General features: G+C 48.3%; 1 protein-coding gene across 1 annotated transcript; it reads left to right on the top strand.

Moving 5' to 3' along the window:
* Nucleotides 1–7,475: 7,475 nt before the first annotated feature.
* LOC311529196 (extracellular calcium-sensing receptor-like) lies at nucleotides 7,476–26,764 on the top strand. Its single transcript, XM_084644980.1, has 8 exons — nucleotides 7,476–7,957; nucleotides 8,398–8,595; nucleotides 9,473–9,599; nucleotides 18,965–19,217; nucleotides 19,617–20,405; nucleotides 22,033–22,182; nucleotides 22,719–22,845; nucleotides 23,755–26,764. The coding sequence occupies exons 4-8, from the start codon at nucleotides 19,074–19,076 to the stop codon at nucleotides 24,729–24,731; spliced, it is 2,187 nt and encodes a 728-aa protein (XP_084501106.1). The 5' UTR covers nucleotides 7,476–7,957; nucleotides 8,398–8,595; nucleotides 9,473–9,599; nucleotides 18,965–19,073; the 3' UTR covers nucleotides 24,732–26,764.
* Nucleotides 26,765–27,002: the final 238 nt, after the last annotated feature.

Here is a 27,002-nt window from a genome sequence, read left to right as displayed (position 1 = left end):
AAGTTCTGCACTTCTAGGTCACTGGTTCAAATTTAGCCTGACTGGTGGGTACTGGCCAAGTCGTGTCCCTTTTTGTCAGCTCTTCAGTGACTAGTGTGAAACAAGTTGTTCTTGGACCATTTCCTGCTGGATAGGTGTCCATAACACCAACGTTGCACCCACAAGCCGCATGGCTGCCGGCAGTCTCTGCAGAGAGTTATGGGCTATTGAGACTAAACTAACCTCTCCCCTTAGAACTGGTTCCTCCAAGGTGTGTTGGGAGGACAGGCTAGGGAAAAGTCTGCAGCCCTGCTCCATGGATAGGTGACGTGTACAATAGAGTTGTCAAGCCAGCTCCTTTCACCAGTACTAGAATTGCATCTGCCCACTGCGAACCTGAGCAAAATTTAGCACGTTAGTGCAAGTGGTTTGAGCTGGTGTCATTAAACACCTCAGCCAGTAGGAGACTTACCCATGCGTCATCACAGATGTCAGCAATATGTTCGTCGAACTGGAGCTGAAAACTGTTCGGGGCTAGGGTCGATGCGACAAACCCCTTGCCCACACCACTGGTGTAGGATGTGAGACTTGGGAAAATGCTTCCTGCAAGGGCTAGCACCTGGCTTGCCCTGACTCTTCCATTAAACAGATTTCAGCATGTATTCATGGAGAACTATAGTTGCTAATTATTCTCAGCAATGAGTCAGCTTCCTAGTGTTGACAGGGCTGACTGGTAACGCGTCAGGCGAGGTAGTTTTAACCACACAATGTGGGGGATCACGTGTCTCATTTTCAACTCAGACCCCCAATACTCTCTATTCTTCATGATGCTGGTGAAAAAACTTCCTCATATGCTTAATTTTAGGCACTTGAGGACTACATCAGCGCAGACGGTGACTAAGGATGTCAATGGCACCACCCAACTATATATATATAAAATGATGGGGTCTAAATTAGCTGTTACCTCTCAGGAAAGAGATCTTGGAGTCATTGTGGATAGTTCTCTGAAAACATCCACTCAATGTGCAGTGGCAGTCAAAAAGGCAAACAATGTTGGGAATCATTAAGAAAGGGATTGATAATAAGACAGAAAATATCATACTGCCTCTATATAAATCCATGGTACCCCTCATCTTGAATACTGCGTGCAGCTGTGATCACCCCATCTCAAAAAAGATGTATTGGAATTGGAAAAGGTTCAGAAAAGGCCAACAAAAATAATAAGGGGTATGGAACAGCTGCCATACGAGGAGAGATTAATACGACTGGGACTTTTCAGCTTGGAAAAGAGATGGCTAAGGGGGGATATGATAAAGGTCTATAAAATCATGACCAGTGTGGAGAAAGTAAATAAGGAAGTGTTATTTACTCATAACACAAGAACTAAGGGTCACCAAATGAAATTAAAAGACAGCAGGTTTAAAACAAAAGGAAGTATTTTTTTCACACAACGCACAGTCAACCTGTGGAACTCCTTGTCAGAGGCTGTTGTGAAGGCCAAGACTATCACAGGATTCAAAAAAGAACTAGGTAAGTTCATGGAGGGTAGGTCCATCAATGGCTATTAGCCAGGGTGGGCAGGGATGGTGTCCCTAGTCTCTGTTTGTCAGAAGCTGGGAATGGGCAATGTGGGATGGATCATTTGATGATTACTTGTTCTGTTCATTCCCTCTAGGGCACCTGGCATTAGCCACTGTCGGACAACAGGATACTGGGCTAGATGGCCCTTTGGCTTGACTCACTCTGGCCATTCTGATATGTGCGTAAAGGCCTGGTTTACACTTAAAAGTTTTTGCCAGCATAACGACGTCTGTTCGGAGCATGCAAAAATCTCCTGTAGCTCTGCCAGCAAAAGCCCTAGTTTTGCTGTGGAAAAAAGGCCTTTGGCCGGTTAATAATCCCGGGCTCCTCCAGCTCTTGTCTTCGGTAGATCTCGTAGCACTTCACAAAGAAGATCAGTATCATTAACCCCCATAAATATGGGGAAACTCAGGTGCCAAAATGTGACTTATCCAACAGGCCAGTGAAAGAGCCAGGTATCGATCCCAGCTTTCCTGCATTCCAGTCCGGTGTTCTAGCCACTAAACCAGCCTGCCTCCTTGTTGATTATTTTGTTCAGGGAACTAGTAATAAGTCATACCGGCAAAATAACTTTTGCTAGAATAAGTTGTGTCTCCACAATGAGGTTTTACTGGACTAGCCATGCTGCCAAACTCTGGCTCGCGTACGTCCACCTGCAGATGAAGGTCTGGTTGCCGTGCAGGCAGGCGTACCCACACTAGCTAGCAACGGATAACAATAGAAGTGCAGGTGCAGCAGCATGGACCCAGCATGGCCCAGCAACTGGAGTACTCAGCCAGGCTCCCGGGCAGGCTTGTACGGGGCAGCTAGCCCTCACTGCAGCCAGCCTGGCCAGACCCCCGTTAGGATCTCAATTGCAGCTCCTGTGGGTTTGCCTGGTCTTGCTGCAGCCACGCCTTCACCTTGTGGTGGGGGTGTACCTGTCATGTAGACAAGACCCTGTCTGAGCCGTATCAGGGCCTCGAAGCTGTCTGCAGTGTCCTGAGTACCTCACTGCTAAAGAGCAGACCACTTTCCAGGCGGAGTCCCTGGAGTTCTGTGGCATTTCTAGGACCGATTTGTGCAGTCTCACATTAAGGATGACCGGAAATAATTATAAGGAGAAGAACAAACAGCTGCCACAGTCGGGCACTATCTATATTTCACAGTTGGGGGGGCCGGGGAACAGATCGACTTGCACCCTTGCTTAGACATTTTATAGGACTTTCTACTTGGATAAATTTGGCCATGGTCTGATTACTGTTCAAAAATAGGCAAATGCAGATGTGAGAGCACAGTGTGACAGATCATGCCTTTTATTGCTGATCACTGATTGGTTACTCACCACTTCACAGCAGACACCAATCCATGCTCTATAAGAAAGTCCATGTGTCTTTTTAAAACCTCTGTCATCCAGCATGAGAGTGGAGAGCAGCTTGGTTTTCCACTCTGCGTATGGCCAATATGGAAAAAGAGGATCAGTCTGAGAGGCAGGCTCTGTCTTCCAATATACGTGCACTGTTAGCTGATCCACTCCACTGCTCGTGTGACTTTCAGCTCCTGACACACGCCCCCCGAGTCACGTGATCCATGGCATGGCAGTGGCATGGACACACTGATCCCATTTCTACAGCACAGTGTGTACGTAACCAAGAGCTCGGTTCTGCTTCGGGGCAGTCGGCTTCCTCCAGAAACTGGTCAGTTGTTCGGAAGCCTGTCTGGATAGACGTGACGGTTTGTTTAAGGAGCCACAGTCCAATATTTGCTGGCTACTATATTTTGTACAGGAAATGCCCCAACTCTTCCAGACAGCAGATGCCCTAGTATCACTTTCTCGGGCACGGGAAGCAAGTTTCAAAACCCATTGAAGTGGATGGGAGTCTTTCCATTGCTTTCAATGGATGTGGGCCTAGATCTTTCCCTGGGCCACGCTGCTAAGGCTGAAACCATGTGTAAACACATGGGCTGCCTAGAATTCTGCTTCTCACTTTGACCGTGGGGCCAGACAGTTGGACTTCATTTGAACACCAGCGGAGCTTCCACTTGAGACCACTTTCTTTTCCATATAACTGACTTGCTCAAGGATGCATAGCCACACATTTGATAGAGGGCCCTCGCTTTCTAAAGTGAGACTGTAATCTTGGCTCTATTTTGTCCCGGGCACACAGTGGGAGAGGCGCAAATTGAGAAGGGAAGCTAGATATTTGGTAACTTTCAAAGTTCTGGGTCCATTTTCCTGTTCCGCTCATTTAAATCAACAGTATTAAGAGATGTTGGAAATTGAAGATGCTTTTTGCACTAGAGAGAAATCTTGTACAGCAAAGGGGGGGTGGGGAGGATGTTTTTTCCCCTAGGGGGAAAACAGGAGATTGTCTGTGCTCAGTAGAACTGTCAGGGAGGTCCGGTTCCCCCACAGTACAATAGTCCCCTGATTTGTCTGACTTTAGCTTGGTTCAGGGACCAGGTAACAATATGCTTAGGTCCCATCTGCATTGCAATCTAGCCATGCTATTCCCTGCAGTAGTTGTATTTGTAGTATCTGCAGGACATGACTAGAAACTCTTTGCACAACACAATTGTTCACAGTACAGTGGCTCTGACCAGCAGGGGTAAGGAGTCTTCCCCCTTGAGAATGATATTGTAAAACCCCAGCTATAGACTTTCTAACGGTAGTTCCTAACCCTACCCCCTTTTGGTGGGAACTTGGCCTGCTTCCCTCGCCCCTGTGACCTTTCAGCCCTTTGAATAAGATGGGATGCGTTTAGTACAAAAGCCTAGGCGGGGGGGAGTGCCTGCCTGTTGAGTTCAGTCTCTCCCTGTGCTCTGCCCTCTATTGAAATGCTGTGGTTCCTCTCCCATAAATGACCTTTCCCTGCACACCACCCTTGGGCACCGGCTGAAAGCAAGAAACTAAACATGCCGCTCTTAGGGCTTTGCAAGCTGCTGGCCGTGCTAGCTCTGGGGGGTATGCAGTTGCCACTGGCCCCCACCCGGGCTGCTGGAGAGGAGTGTGAGCCCCTCATGGCGAAGGAGGGAGACCTGTACGCGCTGGGGCTGTTCAGAGTCTGCGACACCGAGTCGGACAGTTTTGAGTAAGATGCCGTGGAGTCTCCGAGCTCTCTAACCTAGCCCTGTCTTTGCTGGGGATGTGCAGTGGGGTAGTGGGAAGTAAGCAAGATGAGGACAATAAGCCAGGTAGCTGGGCTAAGGCAGATGGGCCAGCTGGGGGTTTACAGTCAGGGGAAGGTGCATGGCTGGGCTTTGGGGGATCCCTGCTTAGGGCTAACTCTGATTGTCCAACTGCTCTGGGGAAAGACAATTCAGCAGGGGATGAAAAGTCAAGTGCCCAGTTCTGTGATTTCTCTCCTCCTCTCAATGAAGCTGTCAATGAACTCTGCTGGTGACTTTTAACCCTTGACTATTTAAGCGATGGCCACCAGGGAGTGGCCCAACCCATCTGGTTTGCCACCTTTAGGTGCCCTGGAGCTGCAGGTCCAAATCCCATTGGGGGACAACCTGGCTCTTTGTTCTGCTGAAGCAGACATGCTGAGTATTTCAGATGAGACCTTACAAACCCAAATCCTGCCTAGTCTGCGTGGATAGCAATGAACCTGTGAAGTTTTTCCATATACATAGGAGTTCCCCAGCTGTCCTTGGCCAAAATTGCCACCTGCCCATCCTGTTACCTAATGTGATATGTACCAGCTGGCTGCTGCTTTATCGCTTTCCACCCCAGAAGTAGCTGCATTTCCATGGTGTATGATGACATTCCCTTGTGTGTATAGGCTCCATTTACATGAAAGTTGCATCTAAAATATAATTATTACTCTCCTGTTTGCCTGTCTCTGGTGGCCTCATTGGAGGCATCATGCTGGCTGGTTTTGACATGTTGGTTTAGCTATTAACAGTCATACAGGTCAAGGCGTCCCAGAGACATGTGCCCTGTAGCATCTCTAGTACTGTATGTTAAATTTCCTTGCAGGGGAAGATTGGTACAGAATCAGGGTTCCCCTCTAAGCAAGTTACTTGCTAGATGCTAAGACCCAGTGACACCAGCCCTGTGAAAGAAAAAGAAAAGCTTCTTAAGGAGAGATCAGTAGGAGTCCTGTATTAGGAAGCCTGTATTTACCAGTGGAAATCACGCCCCATGAGATCTGCCAGGTCACTTGCAGCATGGATTTTACGCAGCCTTACACAGTGGCCTGTTTTGCTTTGATTCCCAGTCTCCAGCTGTACGTCCTTGCCCAGGCATTCAGGTTTGTCGTGCAGCATGCCAGCCCAGATGGGGCTGGCTCCTTGGGGTATAAACTGGTTACGTACTGCGAGCAGCCCCCAGGCTGCCCTGAGAAGATCCTCGACGAAATGGACAGGGCTCACAGGGAAGGAGCACAAACCATTGTGACTATCTTCTACGCAGGCACGGAGCCAACACGCTCGCTCTTTGTTAACGTGCTGCAGGTGAGTGGTGGCCTCTGCCAATTAACGGCAGGTAGAGGAAGGAAAGCATACCAAGCAGATACTGGGAGGGATGATACCCTCCTTCTCCCCCCTGCCCCTACTGTAGTCCCTTCCACCCACTGCTGCTTCTCTCTTGCACAGTGTTAATTCTGATTTTACTGTAATTAGTTTAAGATCGCCAATAAAGTTCTCAAGTTCTAATGTTCAGCCACTAAACACCAGAGGTTAATTACAGAGCACATGCCAGCTCTATTACTTACAACCTGAGAGCAGGGAACGGTGGTCTGCCCTAGCTTTCCTCTCCTGTGGGATAAAATGAATGCCCTGTCTCCAGGCTCTGTGGAGTTTATACTGCATCTCTAATACTGCTATTAAGAGCTTCCCAGTGTCCCTGTGTCAGGGGGTCCTGAGTATTAATAATGAAAGTGACTCTAGTTGGCTTTGTCTTTAAAAACCTTGTCAGATTTATGGCTGTTGGATCAGCCCTGCTCCTCTCTGTCACAATCTCTCTATCCATTAATCACCATAACTTCACAACAATCAAGTCCCATCACCATAACTTTTGCCACTCTGCCGAGAACAAGGGAGGTCCATGATCAACCAGTTAATGATTTCTGTAGTCCCACCCTTTTAAGCCAGAGAGACTTTTACTCTCGCTGAGAGACTTTGTCTGCAAGACGGTACCCAGCATGCTCTGACAGCCCTCAGCTTCTCCAGGGCAGCACTGGTAAATTTAAGAGGAAAAAGTGGGAAGTTTGATGGTGGCAGTGCTTAATTTGTGCCAGGGCTTGGCAGTTCATAGCCCCGGCACTTCTAGGCTTGGCAGTTCATAGCCCCGGCACCTGTGGGCTTGGCATATGAAAGTTTAAAAAAAACTTTTTTCTTGAGCCCCAGCACCTCTTCCATTACAAATTAAGCACTGGATGGCAGCGTGGAAAGACCGGGTCTGTTCACGTCTGCAGTGTGCTGTGCAATGCAGAGCCATGGATCATACCCCACGGTTAGGCTCCTTCAGTGTATGGTGGGTTATGTAGCCACAGCCTCCTCTCGCTCTCCCCTCTTGCCAGACACGGTGCCTCCAGTTTGAGAAGCAGAAGCGTTGCTGTAATTCAGTGTCCGACTGATGCAAGGCTTTTTTTATTTTAAGGTGGAAATTAACCTTTCCCAGATTCGAATCCACCACTCCATGCTAAAGATGAATTTCAGAGGCGCCTTGCCAAGCATCCTGGGACTGCTGAAAGCTTTCCAGTGGAACCTGGTTGGCTTCATTCATCGGTATGAGTTAGAGTTCAGGGATGTCATTGCTGGCCTTGAACAAAGCGACCGAGGGGAGATATGCATCGAATTTACAGAGCAGAGCATCTTTGATGGTCAGAAACTGATAGATAAGATTTCCTCCTCAAAATCAAATGTCACACTGGTGATGGACGAATCTGCTCTGTATTACATGTCAAGGGCAGGGCAAGAGGAAAACCGTACTATGGAGAAACACATCATTCACTGCTGCTATGGGGTCACTTTTGGACTTGCTGGGTTAGAGTATAAAGTTTTCCGGGGAGTGTGGTCTCTGCACCAGAGGCCTCGCCTGGTTCCTGGGTTTCTTGACTATTTGCTGGACACGAATACACACCGATCTGCAAATGCAACCGTCGGGTATCTGTTCCGCAAGGTGTGTCACCAGTGCACAGCCAACCCCAGCTCAGAGCACCCCTGCAGGAACTTCAATAACCCTGTGCCAGTCAACACCAGTGCTGCACGTTTAAGCCACCATGAGCAAGACATTTGTCTTGGAGCTCCAGCTATTAACATGTGCAATTTGTGCCTGGACCGCTTAGCCTATCTGGATGTCATCTTCATCATGGATTTGTTCACGCAAAAGCTAGCGAGAGCAATAGAAGAACGATCTCAGAACTACCCGCCATCCCAGCCACAGAACAGCTCTGACTTCAATGGAGAACAGGTACCATTTCACACTGCAAAACAACCTTTAACAATTGGTTTCTTAGCCACGCCATGGAACAGCCAACTGAGAGCGCTGATTCTGAGCCCCATGGCAGCATCTGTGCTAAACTGCAGATGCTGCTGCTTGTTATAAATCTAACCCAGTAAAACTAATTGGGTCAGATTTGCGAATGTGGCAAACAAAAATGTCCAGCGAATTGGGCCGCTGTGACTGTATTTCAACCAAAGCAGTCTCAGAGATGCCACTGGAATTAAATGGCCACGCCCATGCTTCAAGATCATTGATTCTTTACATCCCCTAATACTAGCGGGAGCAGCAAACCAGCAGGTTTCCCTCTGCTTGCAGTAGCATCTTTGGTTCACACAGATGTGTCTTCTGGCTCTGTTTGGTTTGCGCACCTGGTGTCCAAGCTGCTCTCGTTTCTGTCTCTCTTTCAGTTGGAGCAGTTTCTCATCGATCACTATTCCCCCCTCCTGCCCATCAATCCAAACCCCTTTGAGGTCTTCTACTGGAACGTCACTGATGACGGAGAAGTGAAGCTCCCCCAGCTGGACGTAGACGTGCAGAGAGTGGCCTCCGACAGCTACGACCCTGTGGCGAGGACTGTGGGCCTGAGGGGCGGAGGAGCCATCAGGGTGAGTGAAGCCGCTCTCACACCTGTGACAATAAAGGCCACTGCTTGAGCCTTTCGTAGAAGGATTTCAGTGTTCCTCACGAAGAGAGGGTCAGGGTCCTCACCCACCTTTCACAGACAGGGAAACTTACAGCCCAGAGAGTTTCAAGTGACTTCACCAAAGTGTCAGGGCCTGCGATGGAACCCGTCCATCCTGACTCCACATCCCAGCCTCTCGCCGCTGCCTCCCACTCTCCCAGCTCCCTCCACGCAGAGAGCAAACATGGGAGGTAGGAGACCTGCGCTGGATCCAGAGACTGGAACTGGGCCTTCTCCTGGGAGGTCCCACTCAGATAGGGGGAGTGAGGGGAAGGAGGCAACTTGTAGGAGCCAGGCAGGCAAGTGTGGGAAATTGTCTGACTCAGCTGGGCAGCATCAAGTGGCTGGGTATATAGCCCTGTGAGGGGGCCTGGGGCAGGAAGAGGGTGGATCCAGGAGACAAGGCTGGGTCCGGAGCAGGAGCTGGACTGGGGCAGGGCAGGGAACAAGCATACACACATTCTCAGCTGGGGGCAAATGCTTTGAGCAGCTGCCAAACTGCTGCTGAGCTTAAGAGCCAGTCTGCTGCCTCTTCTTACCAATCAGGCTGCGCTCGTCTGGCTTCCTGGAGACTGGCTCTGCCGCACACCCTGATTCCTGACGCCGACCCATCTCTGGCAGTTGCTCCCACCTCTCCCTTGGACACGCTAAGGGGTAACTGTTCCCTAGAGGGCTGGTGGGTTTGGATGTACAGTTCCTGATACTGTCAATGAAAATCCTCCTTCATCAAGACGGCAATAGGCCTCTCTGTTGTTTCCCAGTAGCCTTTGCCCACAACCCTGTCTGTGTTTGAATTGCAGATCCTGCCCTCTCATTGTTCCCGAGGCTGTGGCCAAGGGGAAGTGCAAAAGCTACACCCGGATTTGCCTCAACGCTGCTGTTATGCATGTGAGGTTTGCAGCCCTGGAACATACAGCAACGGATCAGGTGAGTCTATCTTGCTGGCCCAGTGGGCACCCGCCTGAGTTGAGGAGCAACCTAGAGCCCTGCCAGATGCCGAGAAGCTGGCTAGCTTGTGAAAGGGCTGGGTAATTCTACAGCCATTCTAAACACTGGCAGGTGCAGATGATCAGATCTCATGCTCCAGCATACAAGTTGCTCCTTTCCGGGGGTCTGGAAGGCCGCTTTTCACTCACTGCACTGCACAATTGTCTTGGTGCAACTGAGGCGAATGGGAGTGGCTGGGGACTCAGCAGTTTTCAGTAGCTCAGGTAGGGGGACCAGATGTCCCAATTTGATAGGGACAGTCCTGATATTTGGGGCTTTTTCTTTTATAGGCTCCTATTACCCCCCACCCCTGTCCCGATTTTTCACACTTGCTGTCTGGTCAGCCTAAGCTCAGGCCACTGATTTAGATGCTTCAGTATGGACTTAAAGAGCCTCCTAGTTTTAAAAGTCTTGGAGCCTTTGTTCTAGAGCTACCCCACCGGCTTGCAGAGAGAATTTCTTCTAGCTGGAACGATGATGGGACATAGGACTCCCAGGGAGCGAGCATAAGTGGCAGTGATTGTAATAAAGAACTGGAAGAGTCCTCTACGTAGTGCATGGAAAACATGCCTCCTCAACTGCTTGTCGTTTTGCATTCCAGCCTTGGAGAGCTGCTGGTCTTGTCCCCAGGATGAGTGGTCTCACGGGGGCCAGGCCTCCTGCTGGAAGAAGGCCGTGGTGTACCTGTTCTGGTCCGAGCCCACCAGCGTTGTGCTGATCATGCTAACGCTAGTGGGGATGGCCCTCACTGTTTCTGTCACGGCATTGTATGTGAAGCACATAGACACCCCTATTGGCAAAGCTGCCGGGGGGCCCATATTTTACTGCCACATGGCCAGCCTGCTGGGCTCCTTTGCCAGCGTGTTCCTCTTCGTTGGGGAGCCAACAGGTTGGAAGTGCAAACTTCGCTGGCCGGCCTTTGGGGTGAGCTTCACGCTCTGCCTCGCCAGCATCCTGGCCAAATGCGTCCGGATTCTGGCTGCCTTCGCCACTCCCGTGGGAAGGCCGACAAAGCTGCAGACAAGCCTTTATCTGATTGTTCTGGGCATCCTCCCCACTCTGCAGTGCATCATCTGCTTTCTGTGGCTCCTCCTTGACTCTCCTGGGGTCAGGCGTTCCTACCCCAGGAAGGCAGACTACCTGGTCATCGAGTGCTTCAATGAAACAGGCATTGGCTTCTCCTTCAGCATGGGGTATCTCTGTGCCCTGGCCTTCTGCTGCCTCACAGCTGCCATCAAAACCCACTCTCTGCCTAAGATTTTCAGTGACTCCCAGGGCATCTCCTTAATGATGGTGACTTTCTTTGCTGTCTGGCTCTCCGTGATGCCAGCTCTGGAGTCGGGAAAGGAGCGAATGGTTGATATGGTGGCCGTTGTGTCTATCCTGCTGTCTTCCTACAGCGGCCTGGCCTTTCTGTTTTTCCAGAGATGCTACGTTATGTTGTTCAGACCCCATCGCAATACTACAGAGTGGATCAAGAAAACCACATATGCGTACTGCCAAAAGGTTGCTAGCAAAGCCAATCTGATCATCCAACTGGACCGCAGCACCACCACCACGGACATGTCCGCCTAAGGGGTGGTGGTGGAATGAACGTGGGGATGCTGGGTGTTAATTGCTCAAATTGTTTGTAATTCTGCTTGCTTTTGCTGTGTAAAGGCCCCTACAGGGCTGGGTTCAGGCAAAGCCTGGTCCAAACCGAATAAATCCATCAAGCCCCAAAGCAAGGGAAGGGGGAGAGGAAAATGGGCTTACAAATTTTGGAGGCCCCTATAGAAAATTTTGGAGCCAACCCCTTCAGAGCTTGTCCCTCAGGCCAGCCTCTTACTTGCTCTTGCCTTAATCTACCCTTGCTGTTTGGGCTCAGATTGGAGCCCCGGGCTCTGTGACTGGCTGATGCAGGTTTCTTCTGTGTGTGACTTTGGGCAAGTCACTTTGTCTCTCCGTGCCTCAGTTTCCCATCTGTATTTCCTTTCTCTCACCGTTTGTCTGTCTTACCTGGTTAGACTGTCAGCGTGCTGAGGCAGGGATTTGTTGGCAAAATCTTGCAGGGTACAGCACCTAGCACAGTGGGGGTCCTACCTGGATTGGAGACTGTGGATGGTGTTGCAAATAACAAATCCACCAATGTTCAGGGCTGTTTGCATCCATGGGGTTGATTCAGTGCCATGGCTACTGAATATAGTTGAAAGTTTGGGGGTGGGCTGTGTCACGGATCCACAGGATCTGTGCTACCCACCCCCCTCTAGCTTGTAAACAGCCTCTTGGAGGAACCCCTGCCATGTGCAGACCCCCAAGGAGTCCCAGTCTAATTTCGGGGTAGGCCCCGCAGCCTCACCCCCTCCTAGGTTGAGCTCTTGAGCTCTAACACTCCAGCTTCACACCCTGAGCACTGCCCAGTGTGTCCAACTGGAATAGACTCCTGGCAGAGACTTGCCCATTATTCAGGGACTAATGCACCCCAGCCAGTGTTTGCAGTGCCCCCAAACACCCTTTTCAAAAGAGGAGGGTTTATTAGTCAAGTGGAACACAGCACGGGAAGTCTTTAGGTTAGCAGAGAAATAAAAGCCAGCACAAGTCACCAGCCAAGCTGTAGCGAACTCTAGTTCCGGCTGTCTCTCTCTGACCTCCTTAGTGAGTCCCAGGAAAGATCTGCTTCCTCCGGAAACCCACCCTTTATCCTCTGCTGGTCACATCTCACTCCTTCGTTCCTGAGCTGCGGTCTTTGCTCAGCTTCCCTGCTGGGGGTTGCGGGGAGAACCTCCTTCCTGGTTGTTTCTTAGGTGTCAATGTTTGGTCATTGGGGCTTTTCCGTTGTCTCGCTGGGATTCTGCATTGATATGGGTTGCTTTCAGCAGGTTCCTTAACCACCCTGCTCGCTGCGGCCCAGATAGCCAGACAACACCCCCACCTCGTGACCTGTGCTGCCCCCAAGAGCAGACTTAACACTTTTAAGAAATCAAAGTGCAGCGGGAAACTGAGGCACATACAGGCCTCATAAACATATTCCAGAAACTTCCCGCTTCATCACAGGGAGGCGTTTGTTGAGAACTGGTAGTGTAGTGCAGTGATTCTCAACCTGTCCAGACTCCTGTACCCCTTTCAGGAGTCTGATTTGTCTTGTGTGCCCCCAAGTTTCACCTCACTTAAAAATTACTTGTTTACAAAATTAGCCACAAAATACAAAAGTGACAGCCACACTAGTACTGAAAAATAGCTGATTTTCTCGTTTTGTCTGTATGAAATTTTAGTTTGTACTCATTTTGCTCGTGCTTTTCATGTAGCCAGTTGTAAAATTAGGCAAATATCTAGATGAGTTGATGTGCCCCCTGGAAGATCTTTGTGTACTCCTAGGGGTACACATACCCCTGATTGAGAACCACTGGGGTTGGGGTCACAATTCACTGTTTGATTACGTCCCTGCTATACAATCCAGTGCAAGCTGCCAGCTGATCACTAAATTCACTCGCGGGTTAAAACGCAACCTTCATAGGACCAGCTCATTTAAATCATAGTGATTTGCCGCACGTTAGCCCTTTATGGTCTGACCTGCAGTGGGGCAGTCTCATGGGCATAGACACTTATTTGGCCTTTTGCTTATGAGAAAATGTGTTGTACAAAGGCAGGGAGCTTAAAGGGGGAAGCAACGGTGGAAACCAGGCTGCGAGATGCAGTGGAAAGTTCACTCAGTGGCGGAAGAGAAGAGCTCTCCGCAGATGCAGTCTAGTGTGTTTTGGGTTGCCCTGACAAGAAAACATAGATTTCTGTGGCTGGGGATTGTACGCATGAGGGTGGGACAGACGGAAAGCTCACTGGATTGCAGAACAATCGCTAGGGGTTTGTTTATATTGACTATAATAGAGCCAGTTCTGAAACGGGGTCTCCATTTTGCTCCTTAACACGTGTCTTTACCTTGCCAAGTGACTGTACCACTGGCATTCTGGCTTCCATATTTATTGTGTCTCAGTGATTCCTTATTAAAAGTGCTCACTTGACAAGGGAAGTGGGTTTTTTCCCGTAAGTGCCAAGGCTTCAAGCTCCTTGCCACATTCTGGGGTGCAGTCCAGACCAGTGAGAGGTGGTGTCAACTCCTGCCCTCTACCCCTGGGTGCCTTAAAATGCTCAGCTGCTGCAGCTCCCTTGCCTGGATGCTCCCATCCACCAAACAAGCCTGCACTGAGTAGCTATGTGATAAGCAACCCTGGACAACAGCTCTGGATCCAGCAGCCTGCTTGTTTCACCACAGCCACACTCTGGTCTCCCCCAGTGCTTCCCAGCCCTGAATTTCCCCCCAAGCCATGTGCTCTGCAATGTCCAGCCCTCTCCTGGATTGTTCAGAGGAACGATAAGGTTCGTTAGCTCCTCTAAAGAGAGCAGCTGCTCAGCTTAGCACTTTAACTGGGGTTAAATGTTCAAACACAGCACCGGGTCGCTTTATATTAAAAGTAAAACAAGTTTATTAGCACAAGGAGAGAGGGTTTTAAGTGAGTTCAGGTATGAAGGATAGAGCTAGAAATGGTTACAAGCAAATCAAAGTGCAAAACTTTTCTAAAGACCAAAGCTTTACAAAACCACAGTCTTAGTTCAAGGGCAGATTCTTATTGCATGCCTTCCAGCAAGATGGCGGACCACCTCCTTGGACGGGACCTCCCACCATGTCCAAAGTGCTCAGTTCCTTTGTTCTAGGTGAACAGTACCTTGGGGTTCTTTGCCTCTCTCTTTTATAGTCCAATGAACCTTTGAAATTGATTCTGTGACACTACACCCCATATTCTTTATAGAAATATTGTTATAATATGATTATAGCATACTTATATGCAAGAGAAGTCATGTGAGATATCATTGGAAAGGTTATGATTTGCTGAATATGTTTATCCTATTTGTATGCATGTATCATTTTTGTATCTAAAGGTAGGACTATTGACTATACAGCTGTACTACAAAAGTGTTTACACCTGGGAGACACCTATCAGACAGAATGCAATCAGTCTGGCTGGCTAGCTGGGAACAAGTCAGTGGACCATTAGGGAGAACAATAGGTCTTTGAAGATGCTAATCTCCCACCTTCCTGGGATGCTATAAATGGCCTTGGACTCATGGCTGCTTTGACACTGCAGGGTCATGTGATCATGTATTTTTCCACTGTGAGGAGGGGAACCACACTGGAAAACAAGATTCCTGACATATGTAAAACCTATTTAAGGCAGGGGAGTGACATAATCAGGGTTTGTTCTTCACTGAATACCCACCCAAGATGACTGTTGTGAACATCTAGACACAGACCAAGGGGGATGGGGTGGAAGAAGGACTGAGCCCAGGCTGGGAAGGTGTCTGGCCTGTGAAGGAAATATGTGGAGTTTAAGCTGCAAGCAAGTGCAGCTTGCCTTCACGAACCTCTGCAATCTGCCTAAAACAGCATTTAGGGTGAGAAACTAACCAGTTTCTGTAAAAAGAAAAGGAGTACTTGTGGCACCTTAGAGACTAACCAATTTATTTGAGCATAAGCTTTCGTGAGCTACGAAAGCTTATGCTCAAATAAATTGGTTAGTCTCTAAGGTGCCACAAGTACTCCTTTTCTTTTTGCGAATACAGACTAACATAGCTGTTACTCTGAAACCAGTTTCTGTAGTATCTTAAGCTTATATTGTATTTTTGTTTTATTTGCTAGGTAATCTGCTTTAATCTGTTTGCTATCCCTTATCACTCATATCTATCTTTTTTAGTTAATAAACTTGTTTTTATTTTCTCTAAAACCATTTTGTGGAATTCATAACTGGGAGGCAAAAAGCTGTGCAGAACTTCCTCCCCATTGAGGGAGGGAGCAAATTTTATGAGCTTACACTGTATAGTTCTCTGGGCAGTGCAAGACTATATAATTTTGGGTTTACACTCCAGAGGGGGTGTGCGCTTGAGTTCTGGGCAGTTCCCTAGCTGAGCTTTCCCATGCAGAGCTGATCTCAGCCTCTGTGTGAAATTGCCGCTGGGTGTGTCCCTACCTGTGTGTGTGCTGGAAGGGGGCTTGAGAACCTGTCACAGCAACACAGTGCAAAGAGAACCCAGGCTGGTGGATCAGGTGAGCTCAGTGGCACCCTGAGGGCAACCTTTCACAGATTGCTCTCAAGGTTTCCCCCAAAAGTAAAGTTCATTGAGGCCATGAGACAGGAGACATGAAGTCTGCTGGTGAAGGAAATTCCATGCTAGTTCCTTCCCTGGCTGGTGTTTGCTAAAATGCAAACGAATGGCCACTGGATGCATGATTGCTAGTGGACTTTGATGACAGCTGGCTGGAGGCAAAGGCCTGTCCTTTGTCTGGTAAACACATTTGAGCATCACATTTTCTTCATATTTGTGTGGTCTCTTGGGCAGTTCCCGTACACACGCCGCGCAAAAATATTAATGACCAATGTGGTGGTAGTTTGCCAATGAAACCATACATGACCCGTGTCACATAAACAGTCTGACATAAATGAATCGGGGTACACTGAACTGCTCAGGTCGGCCAATGGGCTGTTCTTACATAACGTTGTGGTGTGGGAGCTTGGGTGAAGCCAACCAACTGACTGTGCTGTGATTTTGGCAATTAATTGGTCTTTAACTATTCATGGTAAATAGGCCCAATGGCCTGTAATGGGATGTTAGATGGGGTGGGATCTGAGTTACTACAGAGAATTCTTTCCTGGGTATCTGGCTGGTGAATCTTGCCCACATGCTCAGGGTTCAGCTGATCGCCAAATTTGGGGTCGGGAAGGAATTTTCCTCCAGGGCAGATTGGAAGAGGCCCTGGGGGTTTTTCACCTTCCTCTGTAGCATGGGGCACGGGTCACTTGCTGGAGGATTCTCTGCACCTTGAAGTCTTTAAACCATGATTTGAGGACTTCAATAGCTCAGATATAGGTGAGAGGTTTATCGCAGGAGTGGGTGGGTGAGATTCGGTGGCCTGCATTGTGCAGGAGGTCAGACTAGATGATCATAATGGTCCCTTCTGACCTTAATATCTATGAATCTGGTGGCTTTGCATTAGAACCCAATAAGCATGTCTTGGTTATATGCCTGGTCCGGTCTGCCGCATTCAAGGAATGTTTCAATTAACCCTTTGGGTCCTGGTAGGTGCTAAGGTGTGAATCCCAATAAGGAAAGGCCAGCTCCTGAAGGCTTGATAGGAGGTTCTCAGGTCAGGCCCCCGGTGGACAGGTGCCATGCTCTGATGTGGGGCTGGTGCTGAGGAAGAGGTGAGCTGAGCACATGAAGATCCCAGCTTGGTGGGAGAGGAGATGAGGCCTTCTAGCTTGGCGCTCAGGCTGAGGGAGATGAGTCTCAGTGCATTGGTGGGAGGGAGAGTGAAGTGTTCAGGCGTAAGATGCAGCCACTGCTGGGCAGGGGAAGGAGACAGGAGCCCAGCAGAATCATCCTGCAGGTTCCATGCACACATGGAGGAGACAGAAGGTTTAGATACACTGGGGTCCCTTTCTCTGTGATGAATACTCATCTTCCCTCCTCTATCTGGGGCAGGCGGGCACCAGGAGAGGCAGGTTCGTCTCTGGAAGCAGCACCTATCCAGAGAAGAGATTTTTGTTTTGAAAATGCTAAACGCAGAATTTGCCTTTTTGCTAATTGTGTCCTTTTGCAAATGGCTCGGGATGAGCTATTCCGCTCCCTAGCCTCATCATGGCTCTCCCACCACCTCCCCAACTCTTTTGCATGGCCTGAAGGCTACAGGTCGTTTGAACCAGGAGGAGATCGCTCCGGAACAGGATGTTTCCTGTTTGCATAAACTACAAAATGCGCAGAATGCAGGGTAAAGGTGGGGTGAGAGTTTGGTATGCATGAGTGGGGCTCAACCACTGCACTGAGCCCCCTCGACTGCCGAGAGCGGCGTTTTCTAGCAGGGTTTTCTACCGAGGTTTTGCTTCCAATTTGGTTTCCCAGAGTCGAATTCTGCAACCCAGACATGGACTGTTTGCAGTGGGGGGGGGGGTGGCCTCAGAATCTATGAATCTGCAGCTATTCTAGCTAGCTACACGTTTTAATGCCTCAATACACAACAATCGCCAGCTGGGCAGGTCGGGAATTTACGCCAAACTAAGAACATTATGGAGTTTTAAAAAATCTTTTCCACTAAAGCCTCCAGCATTGGGACCATCTGGGGTGACAGATGAGAGCGTGTGGGAAGAGTCAGGTGCTTTATTTAAATTCTGTGGCTTGTGGGGCGGAGGTCCCTATTTGTGTAGCCTCCAGGAGAGAATCTGGCAGAGGACACTTTGCAAGATGTCCATCGCTGGCTGGGCTCTTCTGCTAGCTGTCACACACCTGGTTTCTGCTCAAGAGTCAGTCCAAGATTGCGACGGAATCTGGGAACAGGAGGGAGACGTCTATGTCTTGGGGATATTTGAAGTCTGTTTCTCTTCCTATGTCAGGTAAAGTGCCGGTTAGGTTGTTGTTTAATCCATTGCATTTGCTTGTCTCCCAGCTCCATTTTATCTTCAAGATTTTTCTCTTTGGCTGATGAGTTTAGTGCTACTCTAGGGTTGTCTTAGCTTTACAGCACATCCCAATAGCATACAGGCAGGAGGGAATCCAATTTGTATGCTGTTGGAATGGATATGTTCCCGCCACAGCAGTACAATCTCAATACAATGCACTCCCCCATTCTTAGCCCTCGAGAATGACTTGCTGAATAGTGTCAGATGCCCTTTGAATGAAACTGTTACTAGCTTTTTATTCAAAATAAGTAGGATTAAATAATCTTTACATTTTAGCAATGGCTCCTACGTGTCCTCTGGAAACTGTCTGTGTCTTTGTCTTGGATTGACCTTTTGCAGCCGATCTCATAATGCCCACAAGCAAGGGTTAATAATGGAATGACTAATAGAGACCAACAGCATGGCTATAATGTAGAAATCCTGTTAAATCCTTAGATTGGAAGCCTTTTGGGGCAGGGATTGTTTTTTTGTTCTGTTTGTACAGCATCTACCATAATGCAGTCCTGGTCTGTGACCACAACTCCTATGTACTACTGCAATACAAATAATAATAAATGATAATTTTCCATGCCTTCTCATGCCAGTGTTAACATATCATTCTCCCCCCATGGCCTAGAGAGAAATGGGATTGAGCAGATCCTGTGTGCTTGGATGTTCATAGCTGGTTAGTAATGATGCTGAATGGGCTGCAGATAGCGAAGCACATGATTGAGTTTTTGCCCCAGATCCATTTGTTTGCACCTGTGCAATGCAATTCCATCATGATGCACCTAGTACATAGTCCATAACGTGCCATGTTGTCTTGACTGTTTTCTGTCTTCCCAGCTTGCAAGACTTAATCTGGGCCCAGTTAATAAGGTTTGCTTTGCAAACCGGGACACAGTTTCCGGATAGCAACCTCCGTGTGGGCTATAAAATTGTTACTCATTGTGAAATGCCTCCCACGTGCAGCTTTTTCCACCTCAAACATATCTGGACCAACCATGAAAATGGAGTGGAGCAAATCATCACCCTCATCACCACTTACAACATGAGATATAAGTGGAATGTCTTCTTTTTTACAAAGTATTTGCCAACGGTAAGCTTGCACGCGCATGGCAGTGTGTGCATGTATGTGTCGGGGTGTGTGGATGGGTGTGCCGCATGTCTGCACTCCTGTTTGTGTCAGGTGTGTGTGTGCACGCCTGTTTGTGCACAGTCACAATTTATAAATTGTTCTGGCTGGAAAAAAAGCAGTGATGTTTGGGCCACAACCCTGGTGGCAATCCATTGACTTTAATGGCGCCCCACCAAGGATGTTTGGCTTTGCAAGCGTACCACTGTACCTCAGGCTGTGATCTTATCAGATCTCATAAACTAAGCAGGACTAGGCCCTCCTGTGCTTCCCAGGATCAGGTCTCCTATTGGCTTTAGTCATGAAAGAACACCCAGGTGAGGGATATGCCACGCTTAAAGCAGAATGGCCCTTGTGTTGCAGGTCTTTGTTCTTCATGACCAATTGATGATTTACAGCAAGGAGGTTGAGTTGGATGGCGAAGGAGCTGTTGAGACTTTGACAACGCTCGTCCAGTTCTTGGGCTGGAATGTGCTCGGTGTCATCCAGACCAGTGAAAAGGAAATATTAGGCATAGCCAGAAATTTCACCCAGAAGGACAAGGACGAGTTCTGCCTTGAGATGCATGAGCAGGGCTCTGCAAACGCCACGGCCTTGCACAGCAGCATCATGAAGACGAGGGGGAACGTGACGGTCATTTTTGACTATAGTGGTAACTTTCGCGAGAAGTCGCTTGTGGAAAGTGTCCCTGGAAAGCAAGTGATTTTGTGTTGCTTCTGGTCCAAAGCTCCATTACTCTTTACTGTACCTCACCACTATGATGGCATTATGTCCCTGCACAAGAGAGCTAGGACTATCCCTGGGTTCCTGGAATACTTGCAAACACTAGGTCATCAGGACTCTGGGGAGGAGTCACTTGAGTACATGTTTAGACAACTTTGCTATCACTGTGAAGTCAATAGCTCCCTGCAGCACCAGATCTGCTTTAACTATCTACCCTTCCTGGAAGTACATCTTCCTTTTGAAGAAAAGAACTGCACTCGGGACCCCATCAATGCATGTGCTACATGCCTTCATAGGTTGGCATCAGATGATGTAATCTACCAGCTGGCCACTTTCTTCAGCAAGTTGCAGCTGGCCATTGATGCCTTTTGCAAAGACAACAAAATTCTCTGTGCCCACATAGGAAACTCTAATGCTTTTAAATCCCAGGTAAATACAGGTTATTGTTTACGGGTGACCTGCAATGGGAAAAGTGTATTGTGTCCCCTTGTTTAGTTTATGTGTAGAGGGAAGACTTAAATGGGGTTGTTTTAAAAACTTTTTATTTTGCTAGGAGTTTTTATTTTCTGGTTTTTGTTTAGAAATATTAGGACTGTCTTCCTTGTTTTTGCTCAGTCGTTCCTTGGATGTGTCAGGGATGTTGACTGGGAACTTTTTCAGTTGGCTGGGCACTGGCTGTTTAACAAGGAGAACTTTTCCCTCAAGCATTTCAGTTTAAAAAGGCATTGAACATTGTAGAGCTCTCATACTCTGGATAAAAATCACTTCCCATCTACTTTAATCAAGTTTCCCTCACCTGGCTGCCTCTAGCGTTATAAAGCTACTTGCACTCCAGTTGTCCACAGTCTTCCAGGTAAAGAAGGTAAAACAAGACCTGCATTTCTAAAGTAAAACAGTTTTCAGGCTTTCTTTAAGCAGCATAAAAAAAGTTAAAAAATACGTAAGCCCAGCCCTTCGGATAAGTGCAAGTCTGTTCAGCCATGGCGATCTAAACCAATGTATAAATCAGACTAGCATGCCAGAAGAAAGCCACTCAAATTAGCAGAAGAGGGTGAAACACAGAGTATCCAGACTCTATTAATAGAGCTGGGTGGATTATTTTTTCTCCGCAGAAAAATGTAGACTTTTCAGCAAAAAATCAAAATTAGAATTTTTCAGCCAAAAGTTTAAAAATTTCAGTTTGTAAATGTTGCTGTGATATCTCATGGGGGTTTTAGTTTGGATTCTCTTTCCTATCTATGGGCTGGGCTCGGCTTGCTGGCTGGACTACATCACCCATGATGCACCATAGTATCCCCTCTTGCTGAGCCATTCCAGTGCATCGTTGGAGCCCCTGGCTGTAATGCAGCCAGTTCCCATGGGGTTCTTTTGGTGACTTTTCCAAATCAAAATTTTTCATTTTTCAGCTGAAACCCAAAACCTTTTCAGTTTTCAGGTGCTCAGTTTTTCAATGAACAGTTACAATTTTCCATGAAAAGCAGTGGCTTTTGTGAAAATTTTTCTTGTATCAAAAATGAATTTTTTATTGAAAAATGGTTTGGACTAAACATTTTTGACCAGCCTGTACCAATTACCTCATCAGGTATATCTGTTTACAAGGGCAGGACATGGTTCACTGGTAAAAGATCAATCTTTCTATCGGAGTTGGTCAAAGAAAGGGTTGAAGTATGAAAGCCTTTTCTTTGAAACTCCATTAAAAAAAAAGGTGAAATCTCAAGTTTGGAATTATTTTCCAGCCAGATCTTCTTTCTAATCCATCTGCATTTGTGTCCATTGCTGAGATATCATAGCAGCTCACACACTAAACTGATGCTCTAGTTGTTTTTTACCAAAATGCGATTCCCATAAGCCCTGCCCTGTGTTACAGAGGAACAAGATGCATAACTCAGATTGAAGCTTAAAATCCTTCCTTCCTGCCCAGAAGTTGTGGTTCCTGAATATTGCTATTGTTCTGGTCTGTTCTGGCGTGTCTGATCATTGGGGGTTGGACTAGATGACCTCCTGAGGTTCCTTCTGACCCTAATCTTCTATGATTTCCTTCCCCTCTGTACTCCAGTTTGAAGCTTTTGTTCTTTCCAACTACACTCCTCTAATCCTGCCCAGTTGGAACCTTTTTGACATTTTCTCCTGGACTGTCTCAGAAGATGGAGTCCTGACCCTCCAAGCAGTGAATGCTACCAGCTGGTGCCACTCCAGCCAAAGGGAGGTGAGGGGGCAGTGGTATTTTCTACTCCAGACTTGCCAAGGAAAGCCTGTTTGTTTTCCAGCCCGGTGCCACACAGGTCCCTGTGTTGGGTGACAGACTGTCAGACCCTGTATAGGAACTGGCTCTTCAGCTGAGTCAGGTGCTAAACCCCGGCTTTGGGATGCAGGGTGATGACTGCTGAGTCATGCTGGCAGGTGGGTCTAGTTAGCGCCAGCTAAAATAGAAGGGGGGTGCAAGTAGCCTTCTGGGCAAAAAGGGACTCAAGTGCTTGGCTCTGCAGGGACAAGCCAAGGAATGCACGTAATTCCATTTCATCCTGTGTGTTGTGCACTCTGATTATGCATTTGTCAGGTGACCCTTCAGCTCTGTTAACACCCAGCTCTGTGCCCCATTGTAGCAATGATTCCACTGGCTTAAATTAAACCTTCAGAGAAACAGGCTGCCCCCTGGGTGCCTGGGACTGGTGGGTGGAAACAGGGCTCTGTGCACATCACAGGAGCCCCAGGCTGCCCCGTGGCTGTCTGTTTTTCACACAGGTGCTGAGCTCGTCCTGTCTGCGCAGCTGTCAGCCTGGCCAGAGGAAGAAACCCCATGACTTTCTGCCTCTGAACTGCTGCTACGACTGTGACAAGTGTGAAGCAGGGACTTACAGCAACGGCTCGGGTAATACCAGGTTCCTTGGCATGCAGATCTGACAAAGTACCTACTTAATTCCTGTGTTTCCAATAGATGAGATTTTTCCCACCTATATTTTTAATGGGCTTTCTATTTTTCTCCTGCCACATTTAAACCATTAATATAAATCCAATAGAATTTTACTTTCTGTAATGCACCTTTTTTGCACTTGTCTCTTAAAATGCTGAACAGAGCAATTAGAGTTAAAGAAGAACAGAGGGGCAGAAAAATTTAAGAGGTGCAGAAAAAGGTGAAAATGGTCTCAGATGTGCCTTGAAATAAGATGAAGAGTTACTGGGGAGAAGAGATATAGGGAGATGGTTCCTGCAAGCAGAAGCTGCAGAGAAGAAGACACTTGCACCAAGGAGAAGTCAGAATATAAGGAGGGTCAAGAACAGCAGCAGAAATAGATGAGCTGGGATGTTTTCCCTCTCAGAGGGTAATTGCTGGTTGGAATTCCCTGTTAAAGAATCACTGGCAGAGTCCACCATGCTTATTCTGGGGAGAAAAGGACAGGTATTGGGACTGCAGTAATATCACAAGGAGTAAAGGTGAGGCGGTGCTTACCCATACAATGCTGATGTGCACTGATGGATACTGATCACCAGGTTTGGGGGATGGGGAGGAGTCATACCACCAGGTCATAGTGCCATAGGCCTTCTCTTGATGGATAGAGTCATACTTGGGGCCACAATGAAGGATCAAGGTCCCATCACTTGGCTAAAGAGTTTGGTTTGGGCCAGTCCCTGCTGAGATGGGAGCGGGGGCCATCAGTTTGCTTTGATGGCAGGAGACTTTGGGGTGTCAGCCTTTTCAGGCCTGTTTCAGTGTCCCCATCTTTTAGCTAGTACAGAGGGAACCCTTGCTCGGTCATAGAGACTTGTCTTGTCTTTCCAGCCATTCAGAACTGTTGGCCCTGCCCTTTGAGCGAATGGTCAGAAAGGGGAAGCACGTCATGCTGGCCAAAGAGCTGCGTCTACCTGTCCTGGTTGGAACCCATCAGCATATCCCTGGCGAGCTTGGCTGCCCTGGGGATGCTGCTCACTATCTCGGTCCTGGTCGTGTACATCCGGCATGGTGACACACCCATTGTCAAGACTGCTGGTGGGTTCATATTCTACTGCAACATGGCAGGCTTCCTGTGTGCTTTCTCCAGCACCCTCTTGGTCATAGGAGAACCCACTAGCCTGAAATGCAAACTCCAGAAACCAGTGTTTGGGATCAGCTTTGCTCTCTGCCTCTCCAGCGTGCTTGCCAAGACCATCCAGAACCTCTGCTCCTTTGAAAGTCCTGTAGGGAGGCCAAGCAAGCTCCAGATGAGACTCTATCTCATTATCATGGGAGTGGGGCCCTTTATCCAGTGTCTCATCTGCATGCTTTGGGTCTATCTAGACCCCCCGGATGCCAGGAGAGTTTACCCAGCGGGGGAGCCCCATATACTCCTGGAATGCCACAGAGATGCAGGTCTGGGCTCCTCTTTTGTTAACGGGTACCTGTGTTTCCTCGCTTTCTGTGCCCTGGCGTGTGCTATGAAAAGCCAGTCCCTGCCAGCCAACTTCAATGATGCCCAAGGCATTGCCTACGCCATGATGATTTTCTTCGTCACCTGGCTCGCCGTCACCCCTGTCCTGCACTCCAGCAGAAGGAAGATGGTGAATGTCGTCCTAGGCGTCGTTATCCTGTTATCCGCCTACAGCTCCCTGGCCGCCTTGTTCCTCTACAAATGCTATGTCATTCTCTTCCGGCCAGAGCGCAACACAGTCGAGTGGATCAAGAGGTCCACATACGAGTACTGCCAGAAGATGGCCGAAAAGGCCAATCTCGCTATCCAGATGGAGAGCAGCATTGCCTCAGTAGATACGTCTGTACACTGAACCAGCCCCTCCTGCTCGCCTTGCAAAGGGACAACGCGGAAAGCGTAATCCACAGGAGGCCGCGAGCTATCTATGGCGTGATGATGAAAAAGCATTGGATAGATGGTTTATCAGGTGACTTCCCCATTCCTCCTCCCCTAATTGGCTTAGATCACAGATGGGGGTAGTGGAATTCTGCTCCATCCCAAGTATAGTCTAGTGATTTAGAGCAGAGCATTAAGAGCTGGGAACTCCTGGGTTCTATTCCCATCTCTGCCACTGACTCACTCTGTGATCAGGATCAAGTCACTTACCCGCCCCATGCCTCAGTTTCCTCCTCTGTAAAATAGGCTTAGTAATACTCAACATGCCCAGGGGTGTAGTGAGGCTTAACTAAAAGTGCAAAGGGGTGTTTAAGTGTTCTGAGATCCTTGGTACAAATTATGACCCAAATTCTTCCCTGGGGTTAAAAAGTGAATTTGCCCCCATATCCCTAGCAGTTACCTATGTCACAAACTCATCAGCAGTCATTTGCATTCTTCGAGTGCCTTTCCAAGTACTTTCACTCCTCTGACACCGCAGGCTCTCTCTTTTAGGATGAGGTCCACTGTGTCAATCACCTTGGATCTGGCAGTTATCAAATAAGTGTTTGACTCTGCATTCAAGGGGACTGCCATCTCCCCCTCTTCTTCTGCACTGCGTGGGAGGGTGGGGAAGGGGAAGGGTAAGAAATCCCTAGTAGTACTCCCTCCTACTCCTGCTGCTTCCCACAGTGGTGAACAGGAAAGGGAACTTTTCCAGGAAAGCGCTCTCCTGTTACAACACTTTGTACTTACAGAGGGTGTTTCATCTGTACTTTGCAAAAGGTAGGAAATCCTGATGGTTGGACTGGGAGTCAGAAAATCTGGGTTCAGTTCCTGTCTCGGCCACAGACTCCCTGTGTGACCTTGAGCGTGTCACTAAATCGCTCTGTGCCCCAGTTTCCCCAGCTGTAAAATGGGGATCAAAAGACTCCCTTTCGCTCATCCGTTATCTGTCTTGTCTATTTAGATTGCAAGCTCTTCAGGGCAGGGGTTGCCTCTTACAGGGTGCGTGCGCACAGTGTCTGGCACCATGGGGCCCCGATCCCATGCAGGCCCTCTTGGCACTACCATAATCCCAACATTAGATTATGATGATCACTATTTTACAGTGATGCGGGTGACCCCGCAGTGGATCTGGGGCAGAGCCAGGGCTAGATTCCAAATCTCCCGACTCCCGTTCGGGTACCCTGGGCACTGGGCCACACTTTCTTTCCTTAGAGTTTTGGGGAAACTCCGCTTAGACTGTACTGAGGTTTGGGGTGGGAGTGGAGGTGACTCTGTAGGCCTCCAGTGACTGCCAACAGCAATGTCTGAGAGCTAGCCCCATCACCTTTATTTCACCGGTAGTCTTTTCGTCAGTGTCCTGTTGGCGAAATACTTGCTCAGCACAAAGACGTTGGTAAATATTGAACTGCAAAACCAGCGTCCACAGCACTGCCCTGCTGCTGGCCAATGTACTGGCCGAGGGCAGGAGAGTGGAGCTGCTCTTTTAATCCTCTTGTTCTTGCAGCAGTCCTATATTAATTGTTTTGTAGCCCCACCACGTGTCGTCTGAGGGAATTGCATGTCTATGCACTTACGTTCCAGCTTTGGGCAAATGCTGGGACCCCATCGAATGTGCCTCATTTGATTCAGCAGTGACAACACTGCATTAAATGGGCCAACTATACATCTGGTACCATGCCACTGGCTTCATTCGGAGTTATGGCAGGGGTGAATTTGGCCCAGCATCTGGTAAAGAGAGAGGCTTTGGGACCCTTATATACTAAATTGACCATAAGCCTACCTTCAGCCAGTGAGGCTGAGTGAGTCTAACTGAAAACCAAGGGAGGTTTCAAGGGGAAGAACCTTGACAGGCAGATGTGGTCTCAAGCTCTCTAGATTGTAAATGTTTCATATTTAAGAGTCTCGTGGAGGATGTGTTAATATGGTAAATGCTGTTGCTTCATGGAATAGATCAATAAAGGCAGAGAATACTAGAACAAGTCTGAATCAGTGAGTTTATTCCTGATCCTTCACTTTCTCATGGCAACACTCTGCATTTCTCTCTTTCTTTGTCTGGCCTTCTCTCTGCATTACTGTCCTGTTTCCCTGTTCTTTAAGCTTCACTTCCACTACTGCTGCTTGCCTCTCCGCTCATGCTTCGATACACAGAGAGCAGAATATGTACCCTCCTTCAGAACTGACCTGAGTCTTAGATTAATAAAAA

The sequence above is a fragment of the Lepidochelys olivacea genome (assembly GCF_965140295.1).
Source record: "Lepidochelys olivacea isolate rLepOli2 genome assembly, chromosome: 12".
NCBI lineage: Eukaryota > Metazoa > Chordata > Testudines > Cheloniidae > Lepidochelys > Lepidochelys olivacea.
This window is presented reverse-complemented; position numbering and strand designations above follow the sequence as displayed.